At 41.3% G+C, this 23,240-nt stretch overlaps 1 protein-coding gene across 2 annotated transcripts; it reads left to right on the top strand.

Moving 5' to 3' along the window:
* The first annotated feature begins 1,476 nt into the window (after positions 1-1,476).
* ATG4C (autophagy related 4C cysteine peptidase) lies at positions 1,477-21,377 on the top strand. 2 transcript variants are annotated; one of them, XM_014870519.2, is made up of 12 exons: positions 1,477-1,578; positions 1,819-1,910; positions 4,133-4,263; positions 5,073-5,156; positions 5,794-6,027; positions 8,318-8,648; positions 10,561-10,631; positions 11,182-11,318; positions 13,564-13,642; positions 14,309-14,385; positions 17,234-17,353; positions 20,250-21,377. In XM_014870519.2, exons 3-12 carry the CDS (start codon positions 4,188-4,190, stop codon positions 20,418-20,420), a joined length of 1,380 nt encoding a protein of 459 aa, XP_014726005.1. In that variant the 5' UTR covers positions 1,477-1,578; positions 1,819-1,910; positions 4,133-4,187; the 3' UTR covers positions 20,421-21,377. The 2 variants fall into 2 exon arrangements, with proteins under 2 accessions (XP_014726005.1, XP_088025754.1); XM_088169628.1 differs by having other exon boundaries at positions 1,503-1,677.
* Positions 21,378-23,240: the final 1,863 nt, after the last annotated feature.

Raw genomic sequence — 23,240 nt, 5'->3', positions numbered from 1 at the left:
AGACAGACAAGCACATCCATCTCTGTCTCAGGGAATAAAAGCAAAGATAAAACTTTAAACAACTATAATTCCTAAAACAGATCATGAAATTCTGGAGGCAGCAGGCTTCTTTCTTTCTGCACTGTCGTGGGGCCACGGTTTATGCAAACAGCATGGGTTTATGCAAACAGCAACAGGGTTTTTATTTTTAAATCTTTTTTTTTCTTTATCTTGGGAGCAAAGGGCAAGCAGGGAGCTGGAAGGCAGGGCAGGATTAGAAAGGTGATCTGCTACATCCCCACTTCAAGCCAACAGCAGACTTTTGGAACAAGATGTAGTCTGCACATTAAAACCTACAATCCTCTTTACTGATCAACCCTCCTAGGTGAAATATATCCATGAGGCTGCAGAAAAAAAAAAAACTACTACCAAGAAATACACAAAGCATCTATTGTTGACATTTGCACTGCAGCTAAATTTCAGATCATGTGCTGATTAAAAAAAATTAAGCTCAGCTTGATCAGCTCTGACCAGCAGAAGGCAGTAAAATCACAAAATGGAAAAAAAAAAACCACACATGACTTTGCTTCATGAACCCAAAATTGGGCTGGTGAGTGCCAGGGAAAGCAGGAATATCTGAATATCTCCCTTCTTAGGATGTGGAGCACTAATACCAGTTGCAGACAGCTGAGAAATTCAACTCAATCCTCCACAAATCCTGCACTTTTTTTTTTTTTCTTTTAAAGCCCTCGGCTCCCAATCCAGCCAATGAGTATTTTTAAGCAGCTTAAAACAAACAGATTAATGAAGAACCTACTTTACAAAACCCTTTTTAAAAACCCTAAAAAAGCCCTCAGGAGTGTGAGAGGAGATGCAGTGGTTTTGATGGGAGTTTTAGGGAGGAAATAAAGGAGAGAATTGAATCGGAGCACACTCAGCTGGGTATTTAGGCCGGGAATTTAAATCCTTCAGGGAGTTTGGAGATAGGGGAGGCATTTTGCTGTGGAGGAATCGAAAGACACGGAATTAAAAAACAAAACCAGAAACAAATGAGATAAAAAAAACCACCAAAAAAAACAAACAACAAACCAACAACAAAAAACCCCACCTAAACCAAAATAAAGAAACCATACAGAAAACCACACGCACAAAAAACACCTCAAAGAAAACCACAAAAAAAAATTTTTTTTAAAAAAAGCCCTTCCAAAAAAATAGCAAAACCCAAGCAAAGAACGAAACGCCGTTAAAGGGCAACCGCAGAGCCCGTGAAGGGAACGGGATTTCTGCTCCCGCTGCTCTTCCCGGATTTCTCTTCCAGCCGAGGCCCGGCCCCTCCGCCTCCCTCTCTCCATCCTCCTCCTCCCTCCTTCTCTCCTCTTCCTCCATCCGCTTCCTCCCTCCCGCCTCCCAGCCGCGCTCCTGCCGGACTACACTTCCCGGCGTGCCTCGCGCGCCCACCGCAGCTCGCCTCGCCGCGCCCCCGCCGCGGCGCCCGCCGGGAGTTGTAGTTCGCGCGCCTCTGCGCTGCGGCCGGAGCAGCGCCGGGAGGCCGCGCGCTGCCCGGCGGCCCCGGGCATGGCGGAGGCGGCTCCGTGAGGGGTGAGCGGCGGGCGGCGGCGGCGGGACGGGCTCTCCGCGGCCGCGGCTCGGCCTCGGCCGTGTCCTGTGGGGTCGGGAGCCGCCGAGCCCCTTCCCGCGGTGCGTGTGGGTTCCTGCCTGGCTGCGAGTCCTGCCTGGGCGAAGCGTTCCGTCCTTGCTGCAGGACTTAGGAATAATCTGGTTTTCTTTCCGAGCCGTCTCCAAAGTGTCGTTTCTAACTGTCCTCGTGTGTGTTTGCAGCTCCTCAAAAATGACCTCCGGCCGCTGCTCGCCGTCGTTGTTCCGTGTGGCTTTCGCTGAGTGTCGCCGCTGCCGCTCCGGGCTCCTTCAAGGTACAAATGAAAACCAAAGAAGTGTTAGATAATAAGAGATAATAGATCTTATAATTATCCCGTTGAGGCTTCATTCATCCTTCCCGCTGCGGTCTCAGCTTGCGTTGCTTTTGTGCTGTTTATGAGAACCGATGCTGTTTTTGGGGGGGTTTTTGGATGTTTTTCCGTCCCTGTGGATCCCTGGGGGGATGTTGGGGTTTCCATTCCAGCCCTGTCCTGCTGCTCCCTGCGGGATCAGCATCCTCGTGATGAGCATCAAGAACTTCATATCTGAGGCAACTTCGGCATAAAAACATTAAGTTGGGTTTTGATAGTTTGATATTAAAGCCCCATGGGTTTCAATCTGTATTCCCTTGGACATTCTCCTGATGCTGTTCCATTAATTTCAGTGGAATTCTTACTGATTATTTCTCGTTTTGATGGGAAGAACCTGTGTTTTCCCCGTGAAAAAATTCTACCTGGTTTGTGTTAGCATTCTTGGAAGCCCTGTTTGCATCTTTAACATAATGGCAGAGAAGAAATGTACCAGGAGGAAAGATAAATGTGCTGTGGTGACCATTGTCTTCTAAAAGAAAATGAGCTTCTTTCTCATTTACATAATTTTGTCTTCAGGCCCTTTCAGAACTGTAGAGTTTGTTTCATTTCTTATTTTAGCCAGAGGAAGCTTTTATAGGAATTGGATTTTAAGGCAATCAGTGGTGTCTGTATAAATGGTTGTTGCTGATGGATCAAGTGAGGGAAGACAGGACCAAACTCATCTCCTGAAGAAGTTCATCTTAGCAGCTTTGCTGTCTAGAGCTGTGATACAATCAGGCTTTCCCTTTTTTCCTAAAGAAAAAAGAGGGGGGAAAAAGGCAGGAAGTTAAAACTCAGCTTGAAATTCTCCTTTTCTTCCTTCCCCAGCTTAACACAAGGTTAATCATAGCGGGGATGTAGACACTTGTTATTTTCACTAGAAAAATGTCAGCTTTCCCTCATATTTGTGAGTTGGCATTGCTTCTTATTCTGTCAAAAAGCAGATTTTTATGAAATAACACAAGGGAATAGTGGGAAAATGTGCTGGGGGTGGTTGGGCAGCAGATTGCAGATCCCCAAAAAGTGGATCTGTGTGAGTACCCTCAGGCTCAGATGATGCTGTCACCCTGACTTCTTCACCCTCTGCTTAATTACATTGTCAGTGATTGGGTTTATTTAAAATACGTTCCCAGGGGAGAGAAGTGACACAGTTTAGTCTTTGTCCTGCTTTTGATCCCTGTTCTGTGGAGAAGAGCACATGGAAAGGTAAATACAGTTCTAGATACTCCTTTTAAAGCAAGGAGTTTTTCTCCTGGCCCGAGTTTATTAATTAAATGAGGAAGTTCAGTGTTGCTCACGTCATCACCTGGTGCTATCAGAACTCAGATAAAAACTCTGTGAAGGTTGCAGTGATGTCCCACTTTTTATATCTCACAAGAGCTGCTGTTGAAGCAGGAGCTCTTAATTTTTTAGCTGTCTGTGCAAGGGTTTGGGCCACCAAATAGCATCAGGAAAACTTTCTGTGTCGAGTATTTCAAGGTGATCCACTGGCAGAATACAAGTGGAGAAAGTTCTGTTAATTAATAGCAAACTTCCTGTTACAAATGGGGCAACTGGACTGTGGAGTGGGTTCTGTCCCATTTTCCCAGATTTCTCAGAAACTGGGATAAAGGCATTACCAATTATCTATTAATTATTTATTACCAGTTCAGCTTGCTTTTAAGGTGAAATCTGTCTTACCTTGCAGCACAGAAAGAGCGAGTAAAGACGCATTTCCTTGGAATATTTATCAGGAGTTTTTAACAAAATTAACCTGCACCGTGGTGAATTTTAACACAAAAAGTGCTTTTTGTTTTCTCTTCAGCAGAAGAGAAAACATCTTTTCAGGATCTTTTCTGTTTAGTGAGCTGCATCACAGCATCTCCACCTCACTGCTGATCAAATGAGTGTTCTGGTGTGCCAGCACAGGTTTTGTGCTCTGGAGCAGGTCGTGGTACAAGGCTGCTGGAGAACATTATCTTTTATTTAGCTTTGTGTAGTGCTTTTATTGGTGTATATTTGGAATTAAATTATTTTATTACTTATTCATGGGACACATGATTGCTTCTCAGTGCCTGGTGGTAGAGGGTACTGTGAGTTTATTGCTGTTTCTGGCCATGTTGGGCTTAAGTAGGGGATGCTGAGTGTTTATATTTTGGTTTTTGCAGCAGCAGAACTGAAAGCCTCACAAGACAGCGATGGCTTTTTCTCTAGAATTTGAATATGGAGGCCACAGGGACAGATGAAGTAGAAAAGATCAAATCAAAGTTTATGTCTGCATGGCACAACATGAAATACAGTAAGTGGAGCAGAGTGTGGTGAGATCTGTCCTCATTAAAAGGAATGGAGTGTTTCTTGTTGACATGAATGGAATCATAACTAATTAATACTAAAAATGCAATATGGCCCTTGAAACAATTTTTTCTTTGATGTCATAAATGAGCACCACTAATAAACTTCCTTAGCTTTTCATTTTTTTCAAATAAATCTTGCATAATCTCATTTCAAATGACTTCTTTTGGAAACAGTAAATATATTCTGTAAATTACTCTAGATTTGCATAGGCTTTTAAACAGGGATAATATGGAATCATCTGCACAAAGTTTTTTGTTGTTGTTGTTTATAAATTAATTTTTATGGAAAAAAAACTAGGATGGTGTGTGAGATACAAGCTCCACTGAAGAATCTACCCTTGAGTAACATTTTTTCCCCAGCTCAACATCAGTAATTCATTTATGAGCAACCAGATTTTCAAGTGTGCCCTTTACTAATCTGTCCTTGATTTTCCTGTTTTCTCTTTAGGATTGAGGTTGCTCAGATTTACCACCAGATTTCTGATAACCTTTATTAATAAAAACCGAGTTTTGGAGATGTCTGACAAGATGAAAAGATACTTTTTTACTCTGCTTTCTTAAAGGCTATCACATGGTTGAAAGAGAATAGTAGCCATTTCACCTTATATGAGATTTTTTAGGAGACCAAAACCCAGTTTCAATGCTTTTTTAAAATTCCCCTTTCAAGGGTTGCTTTTAGCTTAACCAGATGCTCTTAGCATTTCCTTTTGGAAAGTTCAGACACAAATTTGGATTTGTTTTGCATCTGTTCTAGGTTGGGTGTTGAAAACAAAAACTTACTTCAGTAGGAACTCTCCAGTTTTTCTGCTGGGAAAATGTTACCACTTCAAAACTGAGGGTGAGTACAGAGCACTTCACTCATTCCAGTCCTCCTCAGCAGGAGTAAGATATTTTTAATCTTCTAGAAAGACTGGCATTAACAATCACCAAATCCAAAATGTAAATATGAAAAGCTTAGAAAATACTCATTTCAATGTTCACCTCTAATGCAACCCATCCTAACCTGCTTTATTCAGATTTTACACCAAAACCTTGTCCTTTCTATAAAAAATTGTGTTATAATTGTTGCACTTTATTTACCATAAACTGGAGATTTTCTTTCTATAAACTCCTGATGGAAATAGTGACAATACCTGATCAGGATCACTACACCAACACCTTTGTTATCACTTTCCAGTGTGCAGTTTTTAAAGTCTCTTTATTTGACCATTCACAGCTGGGTGAATTAAGCAGGTCAGTGGTTCCACTGGCACAGTGGTGTCTGCATTGTTCTTTTGATTTTTTTCTTTTTTTTTTTTTTTTTCCTTTTTTTAATCTGGCATGTTTCTGTTACGTTTGCCTTCCAATTTTCCTTTGTTGTATTTGAGGCAATTTTGAATTTTTCTAAATTGTTTTTTCTACTAAATTTGGTATTTGTTACTTGCTTTCTAATAACAGAAGTGCCATAACAAATTAAACTCTGCTTTGCCTTCCAGAATCTGGGGAGCTCTCTACAGATGGGTCCAATTTTGATAAAATCAACACCGAGATTTCGGGGAACGTCGAGGAGTTCCGCAGAGATTTCATTTCTAGAATCTGGCTGACCTACAGAGAGGAATTCCCTCAGATCAAGGGCTCTGCTTTAACCACAGACTGTGGCTGGGGCTGCACACTCAGAACGGGGCAGATGCTGCTGGCTCAGGGTCTGATGCTTCATTTCCTTGGGAGAGGTGAGTTAGGAGAGGAGATCTCTGTTTGCATGAGCACAGCCATTCTGTAGAGACCAAAATTGGCCTTTTTTTATCCCAAATCTGAAGGGCCAGCTGGTTTAGGTTGTGGGCTCCTCATTCCTGTTGGAATTGTCCCATTGCACCAGAGACTGAGTTGTCCTTCCCTTTCATTTCTGAGAACCAAAGTGTACCAAAGCAAACTTCTGTGGAGTCCCCAATATCCAAGTGTGAGTTAAAACATCACAAAAGTGTGATTCCCCTCCCTGTGTATTCTCACCCATGCACATGCCCAGTTCTCTGGAAATCTGATTGTTTCTTAAACTCCAGATGTAGAAGTGAATTCCCCAGCCCATAGCTGTGGGCTATGGTAGAAGTGATGTTCTTTTAGCAGTTCTAAAGTTGTCCATTATTGAATTTCTTCTGGTGTTAATATATTGAGTTCCTAGAATGATTCTAATCTAACTTCAATACATCATTCTCTGTGTGGAAATGTTCACTGTGTCATTCCTTCCCTTCCCCCCCATGCACTTGGAGAGGAACTTCCCTTTTTTCCTTACCACTGTGTGTCTCCAAGTCCTCCCTCAGTCACAGCCAGCTGAAGCTTTAGGAGCTGTGGGACACTTTCTGCTGTCATGGGCTGAGTGTCCATGTCCTCTTCATTCTTCCAGGCTGAGCCATGTCCTGCAGAGAGAGTATTTTAGGTTGTCAGAGTTAAACACTTTCTCTTTCCATCCCATTCCCAGTTCCTTCCATAACAATCATGGATTGCTTGCTTCAGAAAGGCCCAAGGCCTGAAGCCACCCGGGGGGGTGGAGAGAACACAGTGCATTGTTTCCTCAGCCATTTGTGGGATCTCAGGAACACTTGAGCAGAAGATCCTTCTGAAAGCCTGCTTTGATCCCACTTTGCCCTTGCTGTGCAGCTCTGATGTAAGCTGAGAACAAGGTCCCAGCTGCACCACAGAGTCTCCATCCCAGCAGCATCAGGGCTGAACTGTGGGAGTGGCTCAGGGAATGTGCCTTTGGCTGGAGATATTTAACTAGAAAACATTCATTATCTCTTTCAACTGACTGCACGTATCAAAAAGTGTGTAAATACTTCTGCTGAGAACACAAATCCCTTAAATATCACTTTTCTTATACATACATTTAAAAGAATTTCAAGACCTGCCCAGAAGACTCCCTGTGAGCAGGAGTGTGTAATGGCTCATTTGGAAGTAACCTCAAACAAAAAAGCCTCAGGTTTCTATCTTTAAAATCATTGGTTCCAAAGAATTCCTTGCATGTCCCCCTTGCATCCTAATTTGGAAGGTGATGGGGTGATTCCAGAGTGCTCTTGTTTCTGTGGCAATCCAAATCCATGGAAAGATGGAGTAGGGATGGTCTTTCTGGGCTACTTTGCTCCTCACTTGGTCTTCTGACAGCTGGTGAATTATCTTTTGAAAAGCTTTTTATGAGATCTGGGCAGCTTTGGAAACATATTTAGGTGTTTACAGGAAGTTTTTCATGGCTGTTTACTCTTTTCCCAGAGATGTTTTCATTCTGTTTAATGGTGCTGTTTCTGTTAGGAAGCAAAACTTGCCTGAAGTTTCTAGCTGAGATATTTACACTTCCACTGCCATGTGGAATGTTCCAGATATTGCTGAATGTTGTTGTGAATGAGTTTTGATTTTAAATATGAAGTTTTACTTTGAAATGCCTGTGCTTGAGACACTGGCTGGAATGTGAGAGCCCAGAACTGCAAGGATGTTACACTGAGCTGGGTCTGTGTTGGGAGTACTTGTTGGAATTGAGGGAGAATTCCAGGCATCTTCCCTGGGCCTGCTGAACCCCATCATGTGGGAGGAATGCTGTGTGGGATGCATCATGTGTAGGGAAACCTTCAGCTGGAAAAGCAGACTGAGAATACTGTGTTTAAACAAGTTTGCCTTCTAATCTAAAAGAATTCATTAATTTAGTGAATCAAAAGACCCTGCCTGTTTTTCTGCTGATCTCCTTTGCCATTTTGCCAGGAAGAAATGTTTGCTTTTACATCAATAATTCCTTAGCTCTGCCTGTTTTTTTTTTTAATAACTGAAAAATAAGAAGAATTAAGAGCTTTTGAAACTTCTTATTTGACATGGGTTAAAGCTTTTTGGATTCTTTGTTCACCTGTTAACAGTGACGTGTAAAATATTCATTATTGCTTTAAGGAGCGCGGGGGACAAAGGGAAACGCTTTGCTTACTGTGCCATAAAATCAATATTAATGTTAATATGGGTTAAGGTGGATTTTCCCTTTTCCTGCTGCAGCCTGGGTGTGGCCAGAAGCTCTGGACATGGACAGCTGTGACTCGGAGTCCTGGACCAGCAGCACCGTGAGGAGACTCACGGCCTCCCTCGAGGCATCACTCACGGCCGAGAGGGACCCCAAGGTCCTGCCCCGGCCCCAGCGCGGCCCCACGAGCAGGGACTGGGATGGCAGCGAGATGAGGAATGAAATTTATCACAGGAAAATCATCTCCTGGTTTGGGGACTCCCCCCTGGCAGCCTTTGGGCTGCACCAGCTCATAGAGTACGGGAAGAAGTCCGGGAAGATGGCGGGGGATTGGTACGGGCCCGCCGTGGTCGCTCACATTTTGAGGTAAAACACCTTCAGTTCTCTGCTCCTTTCCTTTGTCACATCACAGGGAATTTGTGTGTCACATTTCTGAGTGTCCTGAGATTACTTCAGCCTAATTGAGCAGCAAACTGTTCATTATTGGCTTTGTAAAGCACCCATATCAGCAGCAATTCCAGAGCTTTTCTCACAGGCAGGAAGGGAAATAGCAGCAGGTGCAGGAGCTGAATGCTGAGCTTTTGTCAATCTTATTTCAGGAAAAAACACAACATTCCTGTTTTCTTGTAGAATCCCAAGTATCTCTCCCAAACCCTTTTAAGTGGAACTGCATTTAATGAAATGTTCTAAAAACTAACCACTCTTTCAACCTTGGAACATGCATAACATTAGAGATTTTTTTTTTTTTTTTATACTGTAACCTGGGGGCTGTAATGTACTGATAGTGTAATGAAATGTCAGAGCTAAAATTGATGTTTTCAGCATTTCTTTGCACATATCAAATTCTTGTGAAACTGTAAATGTATGGGACTATTAATATTATAATTATATCCCAGTAAAAGTAAAGGGTCTGTGACATTCAGCTTGGTTAAAAAAAAAAGTCGAAAGTCAAATTTCTCCATCCTGTGAGCCTTGATACCCAATTCTTTGAATGTTTTGGGGAATTTTTTTGTAGGTTTATATGTTTATTCTTTTAGTGGATTCCACTTTACCTATAAACTGAATCACTAATAAATCATTTAAGCAGCAGAAGGTGAAGTTCATGCATTTATGTATTTATATATATATATATATATAAATAGAAGAATTTGTTATTTAGAGTAAATGTTATGTTAATCTGAAGTGGCACCTATACTGGAATAATCAGGTGTGCATCCATGCAGAGGCAGACAGGGATGTGGGAGTTTAACATTTTTAATGTGTTTTATTCTACTTTTTTCCTCATGGTAGAAGCAGTCAGAATTTTTTGCTTGCTTTAATAAATTACCTATTAAATTATTTGTCTCCCTAATGGGAGCAGGGGGGGTTGGTGCAGAGTTTCACTCACCACAAGCCCAGCCAGAGGTGATTTCTAGCCCTGCAGAGGTTTCCTTTCCTGGATCTTTCTCTCTTGCAGCAGCACTGACAGTGTGCAGCTCCCTCATAACTTGGGAATGACTGCATTAAACCATTCCTCAAAATATAGTGGGGAATAAAGGGATAGTGACCATTTAATGCAGGTGTGTGTTTGAACTCCAAGGTAAATCCTCTATTTTGAACAGTTCCCTTTCTTTACAAATGTTGTCCCTGATTGATGACCATGGTTCTGACTATCAACATATATTTTCTTTTTAGTTTTTAGGTCTGTTACTCTTAGTCTTTTGAGAAGAATCTAGTATTGTAATTATATTTTTGAAAGTTTTAGTGAAACTTTTTATTCCAGGTGCTAATTTGAGGCTTGTTATATGAACTGAGGTCAAATAAAGAGATCTAATGAGTTGAAAATAGTATTTTTGTCAGCAGACTTAACCTTTATCATCAATATAAATGACAGGAAATAGTTAGAAAGAAATAAAGTAGTGAACATTAATTTCATTGTAAGTTACTGTGGGATTTGGGGCCTTTTTTTGAGGATTTCATTGTTATTTCTAAATAGCCAGACATTGTCATCTTGACTTGGGAAAAATATGGTGCCAGGATATCTATGGAAGATACAGGCTGGATATCCAGTGTTTAAAAACAAATAAAAAAATTCAACCCCCCCTACCTGTATTTATGAGGAAGAGAAGGTGTCTTGAATTAAATAAAGTAACTCCTCTAAAAACCCAAACAAACAAAAAATTCCTATCACAAACAATTCTAAAAATTTCTAAAAAACCAAAATAATTTGTTTGTTTGTTGTTAGTTTTTTTTTTTTTTTAATGCATGGTAAGTTAAATAGTTTTTTGTTTGTACTTAGAAAAGCTGTTGAAGAAGCAAGAGACCCTGAGTTGCAAGGAGTAACAGTCTATGTTGCTCAGGATTGTACAGGTAACTATGATTTTGTAGATTTTTGCAAACATTTTAGATGCTTTTTATGCTTTTCAGTTAGCACTGAACAATAGAGCTTTAAAGGAAAAAAAAAATCCCTATGAAGTGGATCCACAAAATTGAGGTTATGTAGACAAAGGGGCTCTTGACATGTGCAGATTGTTCATTGCTTGTTTGGTATTTTATAGTGGAATTCCAAATCAGCAGATCAATTATTACCTCTTCTCCTTTCACATGTAGATGTTTCTGTTAGTTGGAAGCTTTCAAGTTTTAATTATTCCTTTTAGAAGTTTATATGCAGCAATAAATATTTATTGGCTTTCTCCTAACCTACCCCTTCTGCATTTCCTTGGCACTGCAGCTCAGCAGCAGCAACTCCCATTCCACAGAACATTTCTGGGGATGAGCAGTGGCTCTGAGTCACCTGGGTTGTGTTTTAGGGGGACAGCAAGGTTTGGGAAGGCTGCAGTCTCAGTTTGTGCCACGTTAGAGGTGTGTCTCTAAAAGCTGGAGTTTCTGTTTGAAATTGTAATATTTCTGTGTGTCTCAGTCTACAGCTCTGATGTTATTGACAGACAGTGCTCTTTTCTGGATTCTGGGAAAGCAGGCACAAAAGCTGTAATTATATTGGTTCCTGTGAGACTCGGTGGAGAGAGAACAAACACAGACTACTTGGAGTTTGTAAAGGTATGAAATGAGAGTTCAATCATTTTTCAAAGAGTAGCACAAGGGGATATGAAAAGCGACTTCACGAGGGTAATTCTCCCCATTAAACGTGTGGTGGGGATTTTACAGTTGAAGGTTGTAAAGTTTGACTTTACAGATTTGAAATTTCCCTATTACAAGATCAGACATAATTGCAGAGCACATGATGTCCCTTGGTAAAGCAATGATAACTGTCCTGCTCCTCCAGCAGCCACCTGAAAAGACATTAATGCAGTGCCTCAAATTACAAATGGTAATTTAATCTAGCAGGACTCTAATAGCATATGTAACTAAGGATCAGGCAGCATTTTAAAGTATAAATACACTCCATTCTTCACTCTGTTTCTTATTTTCTTAAATAAGAACGTGATTCCACTGGTTTAAAGTTACTGCCTGTCTGTCCTTCCCATTTTCTTTTGTCATTTTGTTCCCATTGAATTATTTGATATTTTTATTCCCTACTTTTATTGTTTTTTCACTGTCTCGATGAATGTTTCTGAGGATGGTGATGCAGGAGTAGCAAGCAGTTACCACAATAAAAATGAGGTGGAAAGAAAGGAAAACTCAAGGAGAAGGCAGAGGGGGGAAGGTGTGTGCTGTGTTTTTTTCAGCAGAGGTTCTGCAGACACCTGAGGATGTGCTGTAATCCTGCCCTTTGCTCCTCTTAGGGAAGGGCTTGTTCTCTTAGCCCTGCTGCTTTTATTTCATTTTCCATGCTCCTCTTTAGCCCTGCTGCTTTTATTTCATTTTCCATGCTCCTCTTTATCTGTCTTTAAATTTTTGATTCATTTTTAATCACCCCAGTGTAGTAGGATAAAAGCTGAGTCTGTACCATGATCTATTTTGTGGCTGTCTCTTCACTGTAACATTTCAGGAAAACATTTTGGTTTTTACTGGCATGGGAAGATGGACTGGTAAAGACTTTTAAGTTATGAAATTAAATTGTTGTTCTTCCCTGATGATTTTCCTCGTGTTTTCAGCCAGTTGGTTTGGGAAAGTTTTAGTTTTCAGCTGGCTCCAGTGAGTGATTGCTGCTCCCTTGGCAAGGCTGCTCCTGCCCCTTGCAGCCTGATGGAGGCTGTGATAAGAGAGCTCTCAATTGCCTGAATCAGTCACTCCAGTGTCTGCCTTGACTGTTCACAAGAAGTGACCACATTTCTTGGAGTCTGGCTTTAAGTTAAAAATGCAGATTTTAGAATGTAGCACAAGAGGTAATTTCTACAAAGGATTTTATATTTATGGGTGAAAATTGATAAATTTTTTATAATTCACTTTTACAAGAAGCTTGCCATAGATTAAACAGTTATCCATTACTCTGAGCAGCTTTGCTCCCTCTCTGTTCTGCCCTCCTTGGCTCTTGGAGCCTTTGCCTCTGTTCTGCCTGAATGTTCTGTGATGCTCAGAGCATTTGCTAAGGAGACCTTCTCATTTATATTTTAAATAAGTTTTCTAAGGAAACCTTCTCATTCGTATTTTAAATGAACATCACTTCCTTCACCTGTATAAACCATGCTGGATTTGACTCTGTAGCATCTCAGGGGAGGTTTTTAAGTGACTTTATCCTTGTCTAAGCAGGGAAGATTTTGTCTTGAGAAGCCTTGGTATTAATCTGACAATATCAATCTTTTTGTTGAAAGAAAAGTTCCCTGCCTACACCTAGTAGTATCCTCTTCCCAAAAGTTCTGCCTTCAGATGGTTCTGGTTCCTCTGCCCTCCCAGGCAGCCTCCAGGGAGATTTTTGGGGCCTGTCTGTTGTGTTTCTCTCTCCTCCCTGGATGTGGGGCAGCTGTTTTTGGAGCTGGACCTTGTAATTACTCTGAACTTCAGCTGGCATTTCTCCCCAGGATGTAAAAGTTGCTGCTCTGGCCATGCTTGTCCATTTGAGTGCAAAAAGAAGAGAGTCCCCAGGGGCACAGAATATAAATGTGTGTGAAAGCTGTAAATCTCAACACTTTGGGATATTTGGACTAAGGAACTGGTGCTCAATGTGTGACATGATATTTTGTCTCCTCCCCAAAAACGTGTGTGGGTATCTCACGGGAAGGGAGGACTTGCTCTGGAATATCTGCTGGTGTGGTTTCACTTTGGTCAAGCCCCAGGAAGTCATGGAGTCAGTATTTAAAAAAAAAAAAACAACAAAACCATTTGCCTAAAATAACAAAGAGCAAATATTTTAATTCTGTTTAATCCTTTGATTAATCTTAATGATTCCCTGTTCTTGTTTTAGGGCATTTTAAGCCTGGAATACTGTGTTGGCATTATTGGTGGCAAACCCAAGCAGTCCTATTACTTTGCTGGATTCCAAGGTTAGTGTTTGAATGTGTTATGCCTCCTCAATATTTTTTTTTCTCTCAGATTTAGGAAGTTAATATTGAAGCAGTGGGAAATAGCGTGATTAAAATAGTAAAATGAGCACCTTATTAATTCATCACATCTCCCCAACTCCAGCCATTTGTCATTTACCCCACGGAGTAATTGGATTCTGTAAAATGTACATTTAATTTCCCTTGTTGCATAAACAAGGCATAATTTATCTGTTTCACCAAACTTGAGGAGCATTTGCTGTTCCTGCCTGGCAGTTCTTATTTAGGTATTTACTCTCTCCTGCTTTAAGTGGTGTTAGTTGATGCCTAAATGACAAGCAATATATTCTTGCTGTCAGGATGAAGCAGGGAGATACATTTTTCATATGCAAACTCCAGAATATAATTGTGTGTTTGTAAAAGTAATTTTATCACCAAAAATTAAATGACAGTTTCATCACTTTATAAAAATTCTGCTTATACAAGCATATTTGATTATGCAAAAGTTAATCTGTCCTGCAAAAACCTATGCTTCAGTCAATGAGTATCAGCCTGGCAAGCAGTTACTCTCTGGCTTTTTTTCCAGCTGTTCTGCATAGAAATTGGATTGTAAGCAGTGTAATAATAAGGTGTTTTTTGAATTACTTGTCTTCTGTTTTGTCCTTGCAGATGACAGTTTGATTTACATGGATCCTCATTACTGCCAATCTTTTGTAGATGTCAGCATAAAGGATTTCCCTCTTGAGGTACTATGGATATAGAGCTGGCACTGTTTTCTTCCCATATGAATCAAACACTAATTATTTAGAGCTGTTCTAGCTAGCTGCAGCTTTATGGTTTTACAGTTACATGTTATTTATCAATGTCCTGCTCTTCTTTATAGGCCTATAATCAACAAAAATGACCAGAGGTTAAATCTCAATATGGAGGTTTAATTTTTACTTCATTAATCTTCATCTGTTTTCTTTTTAATGATCATAAAATCTCCAAAATAGATGATCACTTCATTTAAGTAATTTTCCATCAAAGAAAACGGATTATACGTGTGGATCTTAAACCTGTTTGGATTTGGGGTTGAGAGTTTGTCTTTTTGGTCATTTTTTTTTATTTTTTTAATTCAAATTGCAGTCAACATCAGGGAGAATTCCTGTGGTATTCAATAGTAGAAGCCTGGAAATAGATGGAGCTAAAGGAGCTGATTAGAGAACTCAGTTTACAGCTACCCTGGGAAAACATCATCAGCTGCAAGGAGGTGCTCAGTGGCCTCAGCACCCACAGTCACATCCTCAGGGCCACCCACACAAACTCTCCTTGGTCTTGTGCCCAACTTCAGGTGAACTTCCAGCAGCTCTTGGCTCAGGAGGAGCAGCCTGAGGGGACATCCACAGCCAGGACAGCAGCAGCTGCTGCAGAGCAGAGCTGGAGCAAAATCCCATCAAATAGTGTTCAGGAAAACTATTCCTATATAAATCAAAACATCTCAAAGGACCTACACAGAGCTGATGTCAAGTCCCTAAAGCAAACACTTCATATTTTTTGTTATTTATGCTTAACAAAATGCTTGAATTAGCATCTTCTATAAAATAGAAGTGGGAGATTCTCTGGGAAATGAGAAGGTTCTTAATGAAGCAAAAGAACACAGCAGCAAAATGGGTCAGAAAATATCCCAGCCAGGGAGTTTGGTTGTGTTTAGAGGTGCCTTTGGGTTTGACCCTTTGAGATACTTGAAGGAAGAGTTGGTGAGTGCCAGCTCTGCCTGGGATGATTACCCAGACCCTTCCCCTTTATCCTCAAAGCTGTGTTTTGCCTCTGAAGATTTCACAATTTGGGAAAAACCAGACAAAAGGTGAGAAGAGCACAAAGCAGCAGAGCTGAAGTGAATTCCTTAAGGTCCTGCTGTGGTGCAGTGGCCAAGGTACAAAAGCAAATCTTTTGGGTTCTGTTCCTATGACTCAGCCTCAAAATTGTGCTGCAGACTGGCATTAATCTGAATTTCCAAATAATACCAAGGTTTTAAGCTGTGTTTGGAAGGTATGCAAGCTGCCAGCTTGGCTTGATCACATCCTAATGCTTTCCTGCAGACGGAAAATAGATTGCAATTTAATGCTTGGTGCATTTAATAGTATTATATCTTTGTCCAGAAATGTCAAAAGTAAACAGAAATTGCTTTCTTAGTGTGGATAGTTGCTTGTTAGATTTATCTGTAGGGAGTATTTTCAAAATTGACAAATTGTCCAGAATAAGTTGGAAATCAATCCACTCTGTATTGGCTTCCAGCATCCATTTGTTTGGAGGAATAGAAAAAAAAAATCCTCCCCTCTTCTCTTTGTTGTGCAGTGATTTGTGCAGCATTAAACCTCCTGCACAACTGTAGGGACAGGGCTGCTGCTGGGATGGGATGTGGAAGGCAGGGTTTGATTTTTTTTTTTTTTTTAAATGCATTTGATGACTCAGGAATTAATATTAAAAATACAATTGCTGTTTATAAAATTGGAACGCTGAGGAGAAGAAGCAGTGACTAAAATCAATCTAGCAGAAATAGCCCTAATCGTCTTTGTGGATATTTTTCAGCAGAGGTTTTACAGAAATACCTCTCGGGTTTGTAATCACCAGGAAAGAACAATATATTTTATTGTGTAAAACTGCTGCAGGGATGGTTACACTCGGCTTTGGGAACCAGTGCTGTCTTCTGTGGGTTGATTTTTGTGATTGGCAAAAAAAAGGGATTTAATAGAGGGAGGATGATGGGTCATCCTCTGTGTTAGAGGCAGAGTAGAGGGGACTGGCTCCCTTTGAGGCAAGTGAGGAAATAATTGCAGTTATTGGACAAAGAGCTTCACCACAACTGCAGTTCCTGTAATAAATAACCACAGAATCAGGGTAGATGGGACATACTTTTTTTTTTTTTCTCATAAACTGAGTGAGGAGCATGGGGAAGGGGATTTTGTGTTTGTTTTGTCTTACAGCACAGCAGTAGTGGGGCAGCATCTGTCAGGAAAAGAGATTTCACGTTAGGAAAAGCCCATTTGTAAAGCAGGGCATGTTTGGGTTTTCCCTGCTTGTAGATCATTGTAATATGGTTTTGCTTTTGTGTGTTTTGTGGGTTTTTGAACCCATTTCATTTACTGAAGGAAAATGCATGAGGTTGGTTTATTCCATTATGTCTCTTTTATAGAGGCTGGGGGAGGGAAGGGGCACTGGGCAGTGGTAGTAAAGCAGTAAGATAGTGCAAAAGCTGTTACAAATTCAATTTGCAGAAGAGCATTCACCTTCTCTGCCTTGGGAATATTCATAAAGTATTGCTGGGAGCAGCAGAGCTTTGACAGATTCCAAACTAACCTGGTGTGTGGGGAAGTTTGGGGAATGCAGCCTGTACAGCAGGAGGTTTTACATGGCTGAGGAAGGCTGGAATCACTTGAATATTTGGGGAGGTGGCAAAAATTACTTCCAGAGTGTGTGCTGGAGTTTAATTCAGGTGCTGGAGGGAATTGGATGTTTTAAAGCTGTTGGTGGGGACAAAATTAAAAACATGGATCTGTGCCATTCTTGACTGTAACCATGTTTTTTTGTTTTTTCTAATGGGGAAACTTGCAGTCATTCCACTGTCCTTCTCCCAAAAAGATGTCATTCAAGAAAATGGATCCGAGCTGCACAATAGGATTTTACTGTAGGACTGTGCAGGACTTTGAGAAGGCTTCTGAAGAAATCACCAAGGTGAGTGCTGGAGTTCCCAAATCCATCCGTCAGCCAGAGCGGGCAGTGGGGAAGGGAAGGGAATCAGCCTGGCCCTTCTGAGCGCTCCTGATTCTTTGTTTGGCGTTTATCTCTGCTCGTACGGTGTTCAGGAATGCAGAGCCGTGTTAATCGCCGTGGCTTTGGGGCCGAGCAGAGCCCGGCGGTGTCGGAGCTGGCTGCGGGATGGGGCTGGCCGGGCGGGCCCACGAGGTGGCACTCGTGAAGTGGCAATGTCCCCTGCAGCCCTGCCAGCCGGGCTGCCCCGGCCCGGGACGTGCTGGGGACATGCTGGGGACATGCTGGGGAGCAGCCCGGCCCCGGGCAGGGATTGGAGGGGAAGGGAAGTGATGGAGCAAACCCAAATTGTCCATTATTTCTCCCGTGGGCTCTGGTTTGAGCTCCAAGATCTGTGTGACCCCATCGTTCCCCTGGAAAAACTGCTCTGGCTTCATTTAGGTCCAAGTGCAATCAAGGTTTTTTTTCTCCTTAGTTATTCCAGTATGTGAGGGTGTGAAATGCAGCATCATCAATGTGTTGTGTGAGCTGCTCTGTGTTTGGTGGGTTCAAAAACTGCTCTGTGAAAAGGATGCAGCAGCAGATGGGCTCAGTGGGAATATTCCAACCATAGCAGTTACCACAGCAGCACAAGGATTTAATTAATGTTTGTCCAGCATTTGGAATGTCCTGATAAGTGGTATTAGTATTACAGCCAAAAAAGCATTTTTTAAAACTTAATGCTGATTATAATAAGTAGATACTGATTGATGCTGACGTTATTTCTTTCTTACCCAGAGAGGTGTAAAATAGATTTAAAGAAGTAGAAGTTCCTAAGTGGCAGATCCATGGAAAGTTTAAATAATGAAGTTTCTGTTCTTCCATGTTTTCCTGTTCTATCACATAGAATGTCATAACATGGTAAAAAAGTCACATTACAAAATCAGATCCAGTAGAAGGTTTTTTTCCTATTTCCCTATTTCTGTTCTTTCAAGTTTGGGATTAAGTACAGTTTTTTCCTGAACACAGTTTGTGACAATGCTCTTGACTGATCCAAGTGTTGGGGTTATTATCCTGGTATTTTAGACAGGAGCTCTTTAACATTAGTGACATTATTTTCTATAAATACATTTCAGGCAGTGTCAGTTTGAAAAGAGAGGGAAGTTTGGATACAGGGACAATGTCAGAAACATTTTATCAATTGATCTTGCAATCCTTCCTTCACATCCTTTGTGTTTTCCTTCTCTTCCGTTATTTTTCCCTTTGTTTGCAATTGTGGTGTGATAACTCTTGAACTGTAAAGCTCAGTGTATTCCCAGTGTGCCCTGTGGAGGCTGGACTAGAAAATCCAGGTTCTGCCTGCTTTTTTGGGTAATGAGAGGTGAGAGAAGATTTACTTGAGGATAAACACTGTGGGCCTTATAGAGACAGATAAATGAGGGCATCAGAATTGAGGCTCAAGTGGAGTGATGGGTGCAACTCTATCCAAACCCATGCCAGAAAAGAAATAATCCCTTGGCATTATTATAGAGCTGCACTTGCCTGTTTGTGGCCCAAATGTAGCAGAAATGAGAGAAGAACTGGAGCTGAGGGAGGGTTAAACATGGATTCAGTTCAGCACCAAGAATTCTTATTGCAGTGACAACAGGGACAGTCTGAAAATCCTGATCTTTATCAATAAACTCCTTTAGCTATCACTGTAATGGTGTCCAGAGGAAAGCTGCAAGTTGTGTAGAGTTTCAAATTCTGGATGGTCACTGTTGAGGTGTGGTGTGATGAGAATTCCACAAACCTTGACCAGGTTCCCCTGGACTTTGGCATTTCCTTGCCCAGTTCCTGTGTTCAGGGTTTCCTCACCTCCCTCATGGCATGGAAAGAAACGTTGTGGAGATGGAAGTTTCAGAAAAGCTGGACACAGACAAGGCAGTGGAACCCCAGGATTTTACTGGGATTGATTTTTTTTTTCTTATTTTTTAAACACGTTTCAACCCCTGACTGTCATTTTTTGAAATAGTTCTTACTGTTTAAAGATCTATTTGGGGATTTTTTTAGTGTTTTAGACTGATTGTTCTCCTGAAATCGTGCTCAGTGATTTTTAGTTCTGCACAGTGTGTATCTCTAGCTTGATGCAGTTCTGCAGCCACTGCAACACTGGGCTGTTTTTTTCCCAAGCAGGTAAGAAAAAGTAAAACAAATTAAAAAATAAATCGGTGGACAAAATACCCTGAAAGGCTGAAATGTCTTTCAGTATTGGTGGGGTTTTATCTGCTCTTTAAGGTGTTTTGCTGATCTGTTTCAGTATTTATCATCCCCCACACCCCCTTTCTCCACGCTCAGTTTTTTTATTTATAAACATAGATTTTGGGCCCCCTGGTTCCCTGTGACTGTCACCAATCTGGTTTGAGCCACGTGCTCCTGACTGTCTTATTTACATTGGTGAATGTGTTTGAGCTTCTAATAAAAACAATGATGATTGCACGTGCTGATTCTACAATAAAAATCCCTCCCCAGGATGCTCAGTTGCTGCAGAATTCACACCTGGGCTTGAGGAGACCCTGATGGCCATTAACTATTTTGTAGAGGATTTTATCTTCTGTCTTTTATCCTTTTATCTTTCTCTTTGTTGCACTGAGTCTGCCAGCACATACAGGTGATCTGTGTGCTCAAAAACAGGGATAGGCAGGAAAATTAGCAGCTACCTGAGAAAAGGAAGTAAATATCTAATAGGAGGAGGAAATGTTTAAATTGTGCAATGTTATTGTTTAATGGGATAATTAAAATAATGCATTTTTTACTTGGCAGTCACCATCAGGTGAATATCAGTGCTTGCTGTGTTTAATTTCCAATTAATGTTTAATCTGGTTTGTGTTTTACGTTGTAGATGCTGAAATCTTCATCCAAGGAGAAATATCCCCTGTTTACTTTTGTCAAGGGTCATTCTAGAGACTATGACTTTGCTTCCAGTCCACTCCATGAAGAAAATGACCTTTACTCCGAGGATGAAAAGAAAAGACTAAAGAGATTTAGTACAGAGGAGTTTGTCTTGCTTTAAGGACATTTTACACAAGAGCATCGGCAGCTGTCCAGGAGAACCCTTGCCTTTTAACTATAAAAAGTGTACCTGAATTCCTCCCCAAAAAGGCAAGCCTGTGCTGAAATTGGTCTATTTTCATAAAGATGATAATGTTTTATATGTTAAGAGTCTTTAAGATGTCAGTTACTAATGTATGTACTAATGATTTTTGCTCAGTGCTGGCTGGAGGAGTGTCTGTGCCGTTGTGGTGAAGGGAGATGCTTTGCTCAGAGCCAGGTGTGCCTGCAAGGCCTGGCAGTCCCCAAATCCCAGCCTGGGCCCTGCTGTGCTGCCATTCCAGGGATGCACATCCAGAGGTGTGGAGACCCCGTTGTTCCTGTGGGAAGGGGACAAGTCCCAGCTGTGTGACCCCACCGGTGCTGCCCCCCACCCTGAGCAGCTCCTGCTGCAAAGGTGAGGCTGATGGATCAGGAGTCACTGTCACTTGCAGCCCTCCATAATTATATAGGCTGAATTGGGAGTTAAGATACTATTTAGCAGTATGACTTTCTAATGGTTTCTCATTAAGCTTGCTTTGGAGCCTTAATATGAGGAGTGAAGATAAAGTATTACCTTTCCCCACAATTTTTAAAGGTTATACTATTAATATTAACTGCAACCAATCAAAGCAGCTGGAGACAATTATTAGAAGAGAGCAGTGTTTGTTTCCTGTTTCAACTACCATAATGGTGAGGCTTCTCCTGCCAGAGCAGCTTTTAAATCAAAGCAAAGGGGGGGTGGATGTGGAAAATTCTGGGCTGTGATGATTTTTTGTTTTGATACGTGTTGTTACTGTACAAATGATTACTTGATGGTGTGTGTTCTCAGATTGCAAACAAATGTACAGAAATAGTTTCATGTTTTAACAAAGTAAATGCAATATTTAAAAAACATATTAACTCTGCTTGGGAAATAAAAGAGGTGTGAAAACATGAAGTGCATGTGCCTTTTATATTAATATTAGATCCTCTAAGAGTGAATATAATCTTGCATCTAAACCAATATTGTAAGGTGTGAATACTCTGTTTATTTGCAATAAAGGCAGATTTTATTGTTGTGTTGTAAACCAAATGTTACCTGGTCTAAGTGCTGCTCAGGCACAGAGGCACAAGTGTTGCTGATCCAAATAATAAGCATCATGTTTGTTCATTAAAGCACCTTTTACTTTTATGAGCAAGAAGTGACTAATGGATAGATTTCAGGCAGAACTAGACCAGGTCTGTGTCTGTGTCAGGGCTGGAGAGTGCATTTGCATGTGTTAATTAATATTCCAAAAAGCCAAAATCTTCATTTGTCGAGGAAAAAAAAGCCCCACACATTATTTGTCTAAATCAGTAACCTCTGCACTGCTGCATCCTGCTAATTCTTGGCATAATCTGACTTTTTACTAACAGGTATGTGAGCATGTTTGGCTTGATCTTCATATTTTTCATTAATAGCCCAGAAGAGGGAGTAAACAACATGTTTATGGAATTTAGATGTCAAGATGAGGAGAATTGTGGATGTCAGAGCTAGAGGAGAGAAGATTCCTGGTGAGTGGAGCACAAGGAGATGCAGCTTTAGCAAAGATCAGGCAAAGCCTCAGGGTGGCTCCTGTGGGTGGCAGTGGACAGGAGCTCAGACACCAAACTGTGCTTTGCTTTCCCATTGAAGAAAAGCAAAGCAATCAGCTGCTGCACCTCTAACAGCTCCTGTCACAGACCAGAGGGGTGGAATTGGTCTAATCTGCTTCCACTGGTGCTCTCCTCTCTTCCCTTCCCACCAGGAGGGCAGGAGGTGCTCAGGGGAGCAGGGAGGAGCCTCAGGAGCCTGCAGGAGTGGATTGCAGGAAGATTTACCTTGGAGCTCGGGGGGTTTGTGGCTGTGCAGCTGAGCAGGGAAGAACTTCAGGGCACAAATGTGCAATGAGTGCTCAGGGAAGGAAGGGGGAGAGGAGCTGAGGGAATATTCCATGTGCAGGAGCCTTTGTGCCTCTCTGTGTGCTGAATTCCCAGCTCCATCATGGACCACTGCAGGACAGGAGCTTTGGCTGAGATGGGAACTGAAGGATGAATTTTCCTTCTTCCACAACTCCACCTGAATTCAGGTGCCTTCAAAAAATCCCATGTGCACAGAAGCACCTAAGCCTGTCGTGTCTGCAGAAAGGAGCTGCTCTTCCAAAGGCCTTTGGTTCAGAATTCTTGGAATGGAAATGCTCACATGGAATTACAAGAGCTGTAGCACAGAAATGTTGAAAAGGAAAATGTGTTTCTGCCATTCCAACAGCAAACTTCCCTAGAAGGGTGGAATGGTTTCTCTTTGTTTTTTTCCAACTGGATAAAAAATGTAGTGGTTGAAACATTTTGAACTTGCAAAATAGTGAAAGTTTTCCCTTTCTAACTGAGGGAAAGAAAAGTAGCAATGCTAGAACAGCAGCTGGGTTGTGGTCCTTTAATTTGTAGCAAATCCTTTAGTTCACCACAGCGGGGTTTTCTTTAAAACCTACTACAAATAATTGTTAAAAATTCATGGCTATTTTCAGGGGTTTTCATCATGTTTTTTGTCCAGGGTTTAAGCACAGACAAGCCCACAGAGTGCCCTGGTGCACTTGTGTACAGGAGTGACACAAGTTAAATTACCAAGGTACTAGAAATTAATGTTTTTGGGTAACTACAGGGGACTTTAATTGGAAACTATGTTAATCGTGTAGTAATTCTCTTTACCTCGTCTGCATTAGCTGCTGAAAACCAGGCAATTAATTCGTGTCATCAGTGTTGCTGCTGCTGCCTTCAAACACAAAGCCGAGGAGCATTAGTTACA

The sequence above is a fragment of the Sturnus vulgaris genome, chromosome 9, assembly GCF_052056855.1.
Source record: "Sturnus vulgaris isolate bStuVul1 chromosome 9, bStuVul1.hap1, whole genome shotgun sequence".
Taxonomy (NCBI): Eukaryota; Metazoa; Chordata; class Aves; order Passeriformes; family Sturnidae; genus Sturnus; species Sturnus vulgaris.
The sequence above is the reverse complement of the archived record's forward strand: the minus strand, read 5'-3'. Positions and strand labels throughout refer to the sequence as shown.

Coding starts and splice junctions, on each gene's coding strand:
- ATG4C (XM_014870519.2), top strand. CDS start 4,188: ATGGAGGCCACAGGGACAGATGAAGTAGAAAAGATCAAATCAAAGTTT. Junction 8,649..10,560: donor GTGGTCGCTCACATTTTGAG/GTAAAACACCTT, acceptor GTTTGTACTTAG/AAAAGCTGTTGAAGAAGCAA. Junction 17,354..20,249: donor CTTCTGAAGAAATCACCAAG/GTGAGTGCTGGA, acceptor TTTACGTTGTAG/ATGCTGAAATCTTCATCCAA.